At 47.9% G+C, this 13,743-nt stretch overlaps 1 protein-coding gene across 1 annotated transcript in view; it reads right to left on the bottom strand.

The window, feature by feature from the left end:
* Positions 1 to 12,726, bottom strand: part of LOC118966137 (isocitrate dehydrogenase [NAD] subunit gamma, mitochondrial-like) — a 114,690-nt gene extending 101,964 nt beyond the window's left edge. The window contains exons 1-4 of the mRNA XM_090185620.1: positions 12,568 to 12,726; positions 9,195 to 9,242; positions 7,697 to 7,794; positions 7,415 to 7,530 (exon numbers count right to left, since the gene is read on the bottom strand). Coding sequence (XP_090041746.1) covers positions 7,415 to 7,530; positions 7,697 to 7,794; positions 9,195 to 9,242; positions 12,568 to 12,630 — 325 coding nt within the window. The 5' untranslated portion in view covers positions 12,631 to 12,726. The remainder of the gene's footprint in view (positions 1 to 7,414; positions 7,531 to 7,696; positions 7,795 to 9,194; positions 9,243 to 12,567) is intronic.
* Between the last annotated feature and the right edge of the window lie 1,017 nt (positions 12,727 to 13,743).

Below are 13,743 nucleotides of genomic sequence, written 5' to 3'. Positions count from 1 at the left end.
TCTCTGTCTTTCCATCTCTGTCTTTCCATCTCTGTCTTTTTATCTCTGTCTTTCCATCTCTGTCTCTCTGTCTTTCCATCTCTGTCTTTCCATCTCTGTCTCTCTGTCTTTCCATCTCTGTCTTTTCATCTTTGTCTTTTTATCTCTGTCTGTCTTTCTCTTTCTGTCTCTGTCTTTCTGTCTCTGTCTTTCTGTCTCTGTCTTCCTGTCTCTTTCGCCAATTCAATTAAATGTGCTTTATTGGCGTGACCTAACAATGTACATATTGCCAAAGCTTTACTTTGGAGATTTTCTAAATAAAAATTATAATAATAATCAATATTGTCAACGGGACAACAATAACAACAATAATCAAGGGTCAAAATAACCATGCATTGAACAATAACAATGGCATATAAGACATGTGCAGGTTGATTGGTCTGTCAGACACTGTTCCTCATCTTATGGCAGGCAGCAATGTAGTGCTCTGCTAACCCACAGCTCTCTGTGTCCTCCCCCAACAGGACGGGTAGCCTATCCTCATCAGAGAGGTCTTTGAAACCTTGAATAAGGGTTTTAAATTTGGGGAAATTACATTCTCTAATTGTTTTATATTTTTTGCAGTGGTTGCACAGCCTTTCCTCTACAGGGAGCCATGTTTTCCTGTGTCTACCCTTCTCAATGGCAAGGCTGTGCTCACTGAGCCAGTACTTTGCCAAGGTTTTTCTAAGGTTTTGATCAGTAACCATGGTCAAATATTTAGCCATGGTGTACTGTCGATTTAGGATCAGATAGCACTGCATTTTGCTTTGTGCTTCTGTTTCCCAATAAGCAATGTAGTTTTGTTTTGACTGTGTTGTAATTTGGTTTATTCTGATTGATTGGATGTTCTGGTCCTGAGGCTTCAGTGTGTTAGTATAACAGGTAAATGAACTCAGCCCTAGGACCAGCTGGATGAGGGGACTCTTTATTTTGCTCAGCTCTTGGCATTGCAGGGATTGGTATTGATATGAGAGGTGGTCACTGTGTTTAATATGTTTCCAAAACTGAATTGCTCTTTTTTGAGTTTTTCTTATTAGTGGATGTTTGCCTAATTCTGCCCTGCATGCATTGTTTGTAGCTTTCCTCTTACAGAAGTCTGCATGCAGGGTGTCAATTGGGTGTTTGTTTTGGGTAAAATTGGGTAAAATGTTTTGCAAGTGTACCTCACACCTCGGTGCCATAAAGTTCAATTGGTTAACTGACACATTCGATTAGTCAAATTGTCATAGGTATGTCAATTTGAATTTGTTTTTTTTAATGGCGTAGAATGACCTACATGCTTTCTCACTCAATTCATTCACTGCCTGATTAAGGTGTCCAGTTGAGCTTATTTTAAACCTAAGTAATTGTAGTGTGTGCAGTACTCTATATATTTTGTACCAATTGAGATCTTTGGTCTTATTCCCTGAGATCTGGATCTTCTCTGGAAAATCATAATTATTTTAGTATTTTGGGGGTTTACTGCCAGGGCCCAGGTCTGGCAGTACTGCTCTAGCAGGTCCAGGCTCTGCTGTAGGCCATGTACTGTGGGTGACAGCAGACACAGGTCATCTGCCAAGAGTAGGCATTTAACCTCTGAATTGTGGAGACTAACACCAGGGGCTGAGGATTTCTCTGGAATAGTGGCCAATTTGATGATGTAAATATTGAAGAGTGCAGGACTTAGATTGCAACCCTGGCGAAGGCCCCATCCCAGTTTAAAGAATTCTGTTTTTTAAAGCAGGAATCAGGAGGATATAATTATGGCCAGATTTGCCAAATGGAGGGTGGGGGAGAGCATTGTATGCATCTCTGTGTGTGGAGTAAAGGTGGTCTAGAGATGTTTTTCCTCTGGTTGCACATGTGACCTGCTGGTAGAAATTAGGTAAAACAGATTTAAGTTTCCCGACATTAAAGTCCCCGGCCATTAGGAGCATCACTTCTGGATGAGCATTTTCTTGTTTGCTTATGGCCTTTGTAGCTCAAGGGTGTCACGTCACCAAGTGCAATAACAAAACATGCACCGGTAGCACAATTAGAATGCAAATGGGAAGTTTATTAGGGGTTTTGGCACACTGGGGAAGAGGGGGGAATTCAACAATCACTTCACAGTCCACAAGCCATTCTCGTTGTCCATTCCATTTTCCAGGGTTAATCATCACGCTCAGGTCCTCAGCCAATCCAGTCCGGTACACAAGGGAGGTAGTCCAACAGTCCAGGTTACAACGGGTAATCTCACATATATTGCTCTCTTTTCTCCCACTCTTCATTGTGCACTTGGCTGTCTCCTACTCTGCCCCTTTGTGCAGGCTGCTTCCTCCTTTATCCCCAAGCACGCCCTGGCTTAATGAACTACAGCCTTGCCTCGTTGGGGCAGGAAGCCCATATAAGGCTCGAGGGTAGAGCCAATTGACTGTCAGATATCTCCCCTCAATATACCTGAGTTTTCTGTTTGTCTGTTGCCAGTTCGTTTTGTCCCGTCAAGTCCTACCAGAGTGTTCCCGTGTTTCCAGTGCTCTAGTTTGAGTTTTTCCTTGTCTTCCTAGTTCTGACCTTTCTGCTTTAACCTGAGCCGTGATTGTACAAACTGGCCATGACTGACCAAGCAGACTCGGACCAGCTCCGCAATGCTGTCAAGGAGCCACCATTGGAAAGCACGAGGAGTTACTGCAATGCCTTATGGAGGGACACCATACCCTGGTAGAATGCCATGACCATGCATTTGATACATTGCTGGAGCAATTCCGCGGATTCCCAACTAGGCAGCAAGCCACAACAGTAATCCCCCAGACTCCCAGAAACCGCTTACCAGCGGCGCTTCTTCCCAGCCTACCCCAGTGTCCCGAGAACCTCGCTTCCTCCGGAGCGCTACGCTGGAGATTCTGGAACCCGCTCGAAGATAGCGTATTTGATAACGCTGATGTCCGGAAGGGCACTCGCCTTGGCTACAGCGGTGTGGGAGCAACAGTCCACCGCTTGCCTCAATCTGGAGGAGTTCGTGATGGAGTTACGTAAAGTGTTCGATTCTCCGTTGTCTGGGAGAGAGGCTGCTCGTAAGCTGCTCCAACCACGTCAAGACTCCCATAGTGTGGCAGAATACATGGTGGATTTTCGCACGTTGGCAGCTGAGAGTGCCTGGAACACGGAAAGCCTTGTTCGACGCATTCCGTGACGGATTATTGGAGATGGTTAAATATGAGTTTGCAGCCCGGGAGCTTCCCATGGACCTTGATAGCCTTGACCATCTGGATCGATGGGCAGCAAAGGTACATTGGAGGGAGAGGGAATCTGTTCCCAGTTGTCCTCGCTTGTCCTCAATTTCCACCTAGCCTCCGAGGAATCCCTAGAAGTCTACATTTCCGAGTGAATCCGAGCTCTCTCGGAAATCAGAGGGCTGTCAATTCATCTCCTCCGGAGCCCATGCAACTGGGCAGGGCTAGATTGTCTCCTGCTGAGCGCTTACGCAGACTAAACACCAAGAGTTGTCTGTATTGTGGATTTCTGGGACATTTCTTATCTACCTGCCCATTAAAAGACCAGGCTTATCAGTAGGTACGATTACACTGGTGAGCCGTACGGGGAATTTTCAATCTCTCACTACTCGTAACCCCCTCTATGCTACCCTGTTGTGGGGAAGCCAGTCCGAATCCATCCGGGTGCGCTTTGACTATGTGGCCGATGAGAGCTTAATGGACACTACCCTGGTGTCTGAGCTGGGTATCTCCACTCAACCCCTTTCCATCCCGATGGATGTCAGAGCGCTGGATGGGCACTCTATTGGCAGAGTCACTCACAATATGGTTCTACCTGCAAGTTGTCAGGCAACCACAGTGAGTCTTTATAGTTTCTGCTCCTGGAGTCTCCTCATGTACCCATGGTTATGGGATTTTCATGGCTCCAGAGGCACAATCCCCTAATTGAATGGGCTATGGGTTCCATCATGGGTTGGAGTCCATTTTGCTGTCTGATGTCGGCACAGCCCCGGGACGTCTCCCTGCTAGCCTCAGGTCTGTCCACCATTCCTGTCCTCTCATTTATTCCCAGTGGGCAGAGGAGCATATCCTCCATGTCCGACAGGCCCTCCTGCATCTCCTGGAGAACCAGCTTTCCATCGCTACACCATCTCCTTCCCAGGATACATCATTGCTGCCAGGAACATTCAGATGGACCCTGACAAGGTGAGAGCGGTGGTGGATTTCCCTCAACCCACATCCAGAGTACAGCAGCAACGTTTCCTGGGGTTTGCTAATTTCTACCGGCGTTTCATCTGTGGTTACAGCACCCTTGCTTCCTCCTTCTCTCCACACTCCTCTCCCAAGGTTCCGTTCGATTCCCTACAGCCCCTATCTTAATCCATCTGGACCATCCCGTCAGTTCGTGGTGGAGGCGGACACCTTGGACATCGGAGTGGGGACCAGAAGCTGCATCTCTGCGCCTTCCTTTCCCATCGTCTTAACTCCACTGAGAGGGACTCCGTGGGAAATCGGGAATAACTCGCTGTTAAGATGGCGTTGGAGGAGTGGAGGCACTGGTTAGAAGGGGCGGAACATCCATCTCTTGATGTGGACCATAAAAACCTGAAATATCTCTGCACCGCCAAGGCCTAAACTCCAGGCAGGTGAAATGGGCCCTATTATTCACTCGTTTTCATTTCACTATCTCCTACCACCCTGGGTCCAGGAATGTGAAGCCTGACACACTTTCACATCTGTACAGCCCCACCGCTAAACCATCGGACCCCGAGGCCATCCTCCCTACTTTCTGTGGCTGCTTTCATCTGGGGAATTGAGGTTGGGCCCCGGCTAATCTGATGTTTGTCCCGGACTCTGCCCGTGCTCCGGTTCTGGAATGGGCACATTCCTCGAGGCTCACTTGTCATCCTGGTTCCTGTCGGACCTTGGCTTTCATCTGACAATGTTTTTGGTGGCCCACCATGGTTCCTTACGTCTCCGCGTTCGTTGCCGCCTGCACTGTGTGTGTGCAGAACAAGACTGTGCGGCAAGCTCCGGCTGGCCTCCTTCAACCACTCCCTGTTCCTCACTGCTCCTGCTCCCATATATCCTTGGACTTCGTCACGGGTCTCCCTCCGTCAGATGGCAACACAACCATTCTTACGGTGGTGGATAGGTTTTCCAAAACCGCCCACTTTATCCCCCTTCCTAAGTTGCCCTCAGCTAAGGAGACGGCCCAGCACAAGGTGCAGCACATCTTCCGGATTCATACACATCTGGTCGACATGGTCTCCGATCGATCGCGGTCCTTAGTTCTCTATCCTCTGGTTTTCATCCCCAGTCTAATGTGCAGTCATCTGCCCAGATATTCGTCTGTTGCTGTTGCCGTACCTGGAAGAGAACCCGGATCGCTCTTCTCAAGTCCAGCTCCAGGTATTGACGACAGGTGGACTGCCACCGGACCCCTGCTACCCGCTACCATCTTGGGCAGAGGGTTTCCACTAGGGATCCTCAGAGTGGAGTCCTGCAAACATTCCCCACAATTTATCGGCCCTTTCTTTCTCTAAGGTTCTTAGCCCTCTGCTATTCGCCTTCTGTTGCCCTGCACTCTCCGTATACGTCCCACTTTCCATGTATCTAGAATTTAACCACTGTCTCACAGTCCTTTGTCTCCTGTTTTCCTGGATTACGACTCTTTGACTGTCATGACTTCTTTTTTGCCTTGTACTATAATAAACTCTGAGACTCGTACTATCCACCTCCTGTGCCTAGATCTGGGTCTCTGCCTTAGCCTTGATACTAGTCTCAGGACCAGCTTGATTAGTTGCCTCTTCACCAAGTGCATCTCTCTGTAGGTTATGGCTTTGTTATGGAAGGTGTGGGAATTGCTTTCTTTTAGGTGGTTGTAGAATTTAACGACTCTTTTCTGGATTTTGATAATTAGCAAGTATCGGCCTAATTCTGCTCTGCGTGCATTATTTGGTGTTTTATGTTGTACACAGGATATTTTTTCAGAATTCAGCACAAAAGCTCAATTTGCTGTTTGTCAAGAGTGTGGGGCTTAAGCTGCATCCCTACCTCACCTCATGGCACTGTGGAAAGAAATTTGTTTTTTCCCCAATTTTAGCCACACACTTGTTGTTTGTGTACATGGATTTTATAATGTCGTATGTTTTTCCCCCAACACCACGTTCCATCAATTTCTATAGCAGACCCTCATGCCAAATTGAGTCAAAAGCTTTTTTGAAATCAACAAAACATGAGAAGACTGTTTTGGTTTGTTTGTCAATTAGGGTGTGGAGGGTGAATACGTGGTCTGTCATACGGCAATTTGGTAAAAAGCCAGTTCAGTACATTGTTTTCAGTGAGGAAATGAACGAGTTTGCCGTTAATGATAATGCAGAGGATTTTCCCAAGGTCGCTGTTGACGTATATTCCACGGTAGTTATTGGGGTCAAATTTGTCTCCAATTTTGTGGATTGTGGTGATCAGTCCTTGGTATCAAATATTTGGGAAGATGCCAGAGCTAAGGATGATGTTATAGAGTTTAAATATGGCCAATTTGAATTTGTGGTCTGTATATTTGATCATTTCATTGAGGATACCATCAACACCACAGGCCTTTTTGGGGTGGAGCGTTTGTATGATCCTGTAGATCATTCAATGTAACTGGAGAATCCAGTGGGTTCTGGTAGTCTTTAATAGTTGATTCTTAGATTTTTATTTGTTCATGTATATGTTTTTGCTGTTTGTTCTTTGTTAAAGGGCCAGCATTTTGGGAGAATTGGTTCATCCATACATCTCAATTTTGGATAGATAACTCTTCATGTTGTTGTTTGTTTAGTGTCCCAGAAGTCGTTCGATTCTATAGATTCTTCATTTACTTTGAGCAGATTTCTGACGTGCTGTTCCTTCTTTTTCCATTGTGTATTTCTGTATTGTTTTAGTGATTCACCATAGTGAAGGCGTAGACTCTGGGTTTCTGGGTCTCTATGTTTTTTGTTGATTTGTTTCTCCATTTTTTTTCTTAGGTTTTTGCATTCTCTTTCTCTCAGACTCTCTCCCCTTCCACCTCTCTCTCCCCCTCCCTCTCTCTCCCCTTCCACCTCTCTCTCTGGCTCTCTCCCCCTCCCTCTCTCTCCCCTTCCACCTCTCTTTCTGGCTCTCTCCCCCTCCCTCTCTCTCCCCTTCCACCTCTCTCTCTGGCTCTCTCCCCCTCCCTCTCCCTCCCCCTCCCTCTCTCTCCCCTTCCACCTCTCTCTCTGGCTCTCTCCCCCTCCCTCTCTCTCCCCTTCCACCTCTCTCTCTGGCTCTCTCCCACTCCCTCTCTCTCCCCCTCCCTCTCTCTCCCCTTCCACCTCTCTCTCTGGCTCTCTCCCCCTCCCTCTCTCTCCCCCTCCCTCTCTCTCCCCTTCCACCTCTCTCTCTCCCCCTCCGTCTCTCTCCCCCTCCCTCCTCCAGACCTTTGAGGGCCACTCCGTTGCGTCTGATGGCTGTAATGGCGTCGTTGATATCATCCTCTGATGTCATAGTAGAATCCACATTCACCACCTCAAAATCCACAGGTACACAGCAGAACCTAATGTACACACAGAAATGTAGGAGTTAGTGTGTGTGTGTGTGTGTGTGTGTGTGTGTGTGTGTGTGTGTGTGTGTGTGTGTGTGTGTGTGTGTGTGTGTGTGTGTGTGTGTGTGTGTGTGTGTGTGTGTGTGTGTGTGTGTGTGTGTGTGTGTGTGTGTCTAACCTGAACAGTTCTCTAACATGGCTAAGTAGCTCAGGTCCGATACCGTCTCCTGGGATGAGCGTCACCGTGTGCCGACCCCCGTACCGTGCTGGGGGTGGCTGGAACACACAGAACCACAACAAGGAATACAGAACCCTAACTCCAGCCTTTTCTTAAACCAGCAATGACTAGAAGCTACAACAATATAACTATGACCACTACTTTGTGTGTGTGTGTGTCTCTGTACTCACTATGATCTGTTGTAGAGGATGGAGGGAGAAGATAGAGGAGATAACAGAGGGAGCGTTAGTCAGGGAGAACGGACAGACAGGTTCTTGCTAATATATTAGCATCCATGCTATCTATGGGCATAACGACAGGACTCATAATGTAGTTAGTTAGTTTGGGTACAATGTATTACAGGGGCATAACAGTCGTGTTGACATGGTGGGAGAGGCAGAAGGCATTTTGAGATTCCAATACATCTGTATGTAAAGGGTTGGACTAAAGGAAAGTTAAGAGCAGCCAGAGGCAGTATACAGGAGCTCTGGAGAACATGTCTTCATTCTAACAGTAACCATCATCTCCATGAGCTCAGACATTACTTATCAATCACTAACATCCAATTCCTATCCCTACATGCTGACCGCGTATCCGCGTGTTCCATCACGCGCAAGTTGATTTTGTCCACCCACACCAGGCATGATCAGAACACGCAGGTTGAAATATCAAAACAAACTCTAAACTTGGGGATAGGTTGAAAATAATTAAACATGAATGACAATTTAGCTTGCTAGCTTGCTGTTGCTAGCTAATTTGTCCTGAGATATAAACATTGGGTTGTTATTTTACCTGAAATGCACAAGGTCCTCTACTCTGACAATTAATCCACAGATAAAAGGGTAAACAGAGTTAGTTTCTAGTAATCTCTCCTCCTTCAGGCTTCTTCTTCTTCTTTGGACTTGATATGACGGTTGGCAACCAACGTTAAGGTGCTTTACCACCATCAACTGGTCTGGAGATTGTACCTCAGTTCATCTTTCAATCACCCACGTGGGTATATGCTCCTAAAAACCAATGAGGAGATGGAAGAGGTGGGACTTGCAGCGCCTCACAAATAGAACCAAGTTCTATTTTAGCGCCTGGCTACACAGACGCTTGCGAGCAGTGTGGGTGCAGTGAGTAACATGTATGTGTACATTTATATTGCAACGCACGCGGCGTGAGTGGTGTGGTCAGCATGCTACACGGTGACTCTACACGGTGACTCCACGCGGTGACTCTACACGGTGACTCTACGCGGTGACTCTACGCGGTGACTCTACGCGGTGACTCTACGCGGTGACTCTACGCGGTGACTCTACGCGGTGACTCTACGCGGTGACTCTACACGGTGACTCTACACGGTGACTCTACACGGTGACTCTACACGGTGATAGAGTCACCATTTTGTTCCAACACAGTTTTACAGTCATGCATCATATTGCCTTGGTTAAGTTCTGGTTGTTGTGTCACTCACGGTGTAGCGGGACATCTGCCTCCTTCCGCACAAGGCTGCCCTCAACACCTGCCCGGGGTGTAGCAGAACAGGTCAGAAAACAGGTCAACATAATGTTTCCAACCACACTAAAACCACAAAACTTCTTAGCTAGCCAGCTAGCATCCTTTAGCTCTCTAGGACAAATAGAATTACCCACCTAACTATTATTATTAGGTCGAATTAAACATAATGAGAGCCGCACACTCTAGGAGCTCAGATGTAATAATAATTTAGTAACCTAATAACCAACGTTTCGACAGACAAGCTGTCTTCATTAGGGTATAGCTTGTCTGTCAACCTAATAACCAACGTTATCTGAGCTCCTAGAGTGTGAGGCTCTCCGCTTCTTTTTCAGGTGTTCTACTCTGCTAGCCAGCACCTCTCCTAAACAGGTGTTCTACTCTGCTAGCCAGTACCTCTCCTAAACAGGTGTTCTACTCTGCTAGCCAGCACCTCTCCTAAACAGGTGTTCTACTCCACTAGCCAGCACCTCTCCTAAACAGGTGTTCTACTCTGCTAGCCAGCACCTCTCCTAAACAGGTGTTCTACTCCACTAGCCAGCACCTCTCCTAAACAGGTGTTCTACTCTGCTAGCCAGCACCTCTCCTAAACAGGTGTTCTACTCCACTAGCCAGCACCTCTCCTAAACAGGTGTTCTACTCTGCTAGCCAGCACCTCTACTAAACAGGTGTTCTACTCTGCTAGCCAGCACCTCTACTAAACAGGTGTTCTACTCCACTAGCCAGCACCTCTCCTAAACAGGTGTTCTACTCCACTAGCCAGCACCTCTCCTAAACAGGTGTTCTACTCTGCTAGCCAGCACCTCTACTAAACAGGTGTTCTACTCTGCTAGCCAGCACCTCTCCTAAACAGGTGTTCTACTCTGCTAGCCAGCACCTCTCCTAAACAGGTGTTCTACTCTGCTAGCCAGCACCTCTCCTAAACAGGTGTTCTACTCCACTAGCCAGCACCTCTCCTAAACAGGTGTTCTACTCTGCTAGCCGGCACCTCTCCTAAACAGGTGTTCTACTCTGCTAGCCAGCACCTCTCCTAAACAGGTGTTCTACTCTGCTAGCCAGCACCTCTCCTAAACAGGTGTTCTACTCCACTAGCCAGCACCTCTCCTAAACAGGTGTTCTACTCTGCTAGCCAGCACCTCTCCTAAACAGGTGTTCTACTCTGCTAGCCAGCACCTCTCCTGAACAGGTGTTCTACTCTGCTAGCCAGCACCTCTCCTAAACAGGTGTTCTACTCTGCTAGCCAGCACCTCTCCTAAACAGGTGTTCTACTCTGCTAGCCAGCACCTCTCCTAAACAGGTGTTCTACTCTGCTAGCCAGCACCTCTCCTAAACAGGTGTTCTACTCTGCTAGCCAGCACCTCTCCTAAACAGGTGTTCTACTCTGCTAGCCAGCACCTCTCCTAAACAGGTGTTCTACTCTGCTAGCCAGCACCTCTCCTAAACAGGTGTTCTACTCTGCTAGCCAGCGCCTCTCCTAAACAGGTGTTCTACTCTGCTAGCACCTCTCCTAAACAGGTGTTCTACTCTGCTAGCCAGCACCTCTCCTAAACAGGTGTTCTACTCTGCTAGCACCTCTCCTAAACAGGTGTTCTACTCTGCTAGCACCTCTCCTAAACAGGTGTTCTACTCTGCTAGCCAGCACCTCTCCTAAACAGGTGTTCTACTCTGCTAGCCAGCACCTCTCCTAAACAGGTGTTCTACTCTGCTAGCCAGCACCTCTCCTAAACAGGTGTTCTACTCTGCTAGCCAGCACCTCTCCTAAACAGGTGTTCTACTCTGCTAGCCAGCACCTCTCCTAAACAGGTGTTCTACTCTGCTAGCCAGCACCTCTCCTAAACAGGTGTTCTACTCTGCTAGCCAGCGCCTCTCCTAAACAGGTGTTCTACTCTGCTAGCACCTCTCCTAAACAGGTGTTCTACTCTGCTAGCCAGCACCTCTCCTAAACAGGTGTTCTACTCTGCTAGCACCTCTCCTAAACAGGTGTTCTACTCTGCTAGCACCTCTCCTAAACAGGTGTTCTACTCTGCTAGCACCTCTCCTAAACAGGTGTTCTACTCTGCTAGCACCTCTCCTAAACAGGTGTTCTACTCTGCTAGCACCTCTCCTAAACAGGTGTTCTACTCTGCTAGCACCTCTCCTAACCAGGTGTTCTACTCTGCTAGCCAGCACCTCTCCTAAACAGGTGTTCTACTCTGCTAGCCATTACCTCTCCTAAACAGGTGTTCTACTCTGCTAGCCAGCACCTCTCCTAAACAGGTGTTCTACTCTGCTAGCCAGCACCTCTCCTAAACAGGTGTTCTACTCTGCTAGCCAGCACCTCTCCTAAACAGGTGTTCTACTCTGCTAGCCAGCACCTCTCCTAAACAGGTGTTCTACTCTGCTAGCCAGCGCCTCTCCTAAACAGGTGTTCTACTCTGCTAGCACCTCTCCTAAACAGGTGTTCTACTCTGCTAGCCAGCACCTCTCCTAAACAGGTGTTCTACTCTGCTAGCACCTCTCCTAAACAGGTGTTCTACTCTGCTAGCACCTCTCCTAAACAGGTGTTCTACTCTGCTAGCACCTCTCCTAAACAGGTGTTCTACTCTGCTAGCACCTCTCCTAAACAGGTGTTCTACTCTGCTAGCACCTCTCCTAAACAGGTGTTCTACTCTGCTAGCACCTCTCCTAACCAGGTGTTCTACTCTGCTAGCCAGCACCTCTCCTAACCAGGTGTTCTACTCTGCTAGCACCTCTCCTAAACAGCTGAGGGTTTCTTTCGCCTAATTAAACATAAAACACACGTCTGCCTAATTATAAAGCATTAGTTGTCTTAAATGGACCACTAACAAGTCAACTGACAGAGCACGAACGACCCTGAAAGAACAGCAACACTCAGCTACAGCTGATGGTGCAGAAGAGTATTTTTCCTATATGGAGCTACCTATATAGTTGCCGATGCAGGCTTGCTCGGGAATTTGAGACGCTTGACTTTCTCATGTAAATAATGTAGTTAGCTAGATGTGATATTGGTAACTTGGGTTACAACATTAAGTTGTTGCCTGAAACACAGGTTTAGTTGATAAGCAACGGATCCAGGGCTGTATCTGACAGTTATATCAGCACTGACCTTGTCGCTACGCTATCTTAGTGCTGGACAGTGACACAGGCTTACGTGATGCCGTGGGGCTAGATAGCTTTAGCTAACTGGGTCGACTTGCTAACATTAGCTAGTTGAGTAATCAGCTTACCGTACAAACCAAACCAGGCTAAATAAATGCAAGTTGACATGTCAAACACATAGCTTTCAATGTTACTTTCTAACAACTTTCTAACAAGCGAACTGGATGTCTTACCTGAGCTGTGTGTGTGTTGGCCTGCAGCACCCGGGACAGAGACAGAACAGACCAACCCATCATCTTGGAGAAGAAGGAATGTTACTGGAACTGAGTCCTGGATTACGGGATGCGTGCGCAGGGTCGCAAACAGCTGACACTAAATGAGAGAGAGAGAGAAGAATAAACACTGAGCGAGGGAGAGGGAGAGGACAAGAGACTGAGAGGGAGAGGACAAGAGACTGAGAGGGAGAGGACAAGAGACTGAGAGAGAGAGAATAATAAACACTGCGAGGGAGAGGGAGAGGACAAGAGACTGAGAGGGAGAGGGAGAGGACAAGAGACTGAGAGGGAGAGGACAAGAGACTGAGAGGGAGAGGGAGAGGACAAGAGACTGAGAGGGAGAGGACAAGAGACTGAGAGGGAGAGGACAAGAGAGGGAGAGGACAAGAGACTGAGAGGGAGAGGACAAGAGACTGAGAGGGAGAGGGAGAGGACAAGAGACAGAGGGAGAGGACAAGAGACTGAGAGAGAGAGAATAATAAACACTGAGCGAGGGAGAGGGAGAGGACAAGAGACTGAGAGGGAGAGGACAAGAGACTGAGAGGGAGAGGACAAGAGACTGAGAGAGAGAGAATAATAAACACTGAGCGGGGGAGAGGGAGAGGACAAGAGACTGAGAGGGAGAGGACAAGAGACTGAGAGGACAAGAGACTGAGAGGTCAAGAGACTGAGAGGGAGAGGACAAGAGACTGAGAGGGAGAGGACAAGAGACTGAGAGGACAAGAGACTGAGAGGACAAGAGACTGAGAGGGAGAGGACAAGAGACTGAGAGGACAAGAGACTGAGAGGGAGTGGACAAGAGACTGAGAGGGAGAGGGCAAGAGACTGAGAGGACAAGAGACTGAGAGGACAAGAGACTGAGAGGGAGAGGACAAGAGACTGAGAGGGAGAGGACAAGAGACTGAGAGGACAAGAGACTGAGAGGACAAGAGACTGAGAGGACAAGAGACTGAGATGAAGAGGACAAGAGACTGAGAGGGAGAGGACAAGAGACTGAGAGGGAGAGGACAAGAGACTGAGAGGGAGAGGACAAGAGACTGAGAAGACAAGAGACTGAGAGGGAGAGGACAAGAGACTGAGAGGACAAGAGACTGAGAGGGAGAGGACAAGAGACTGAGAGGACAAGAGACTGAG

Source organism: Oncorhynchus mykiss, chromosome 9, assembly GCF_057628025.1.
Source record: "Oncorhynchus mykiss isolate SJ-2025 chromosome 9, ASM5762802v1, whole genome shotgun sequence".
Taxonomy (NCBI): domain Eukaryota; kingdom Metazoa; phylum Chordata; class Actinopteri; order Salmoniformes; family Salmonidae; genus Oncorhynchus; species Oncorhynchus mykiss.
The sequence above is the reverse complement of the archived record's forward strand: the minus strand, read 5'-3'. Positions and strand labels throughout refer to the sequence as shown.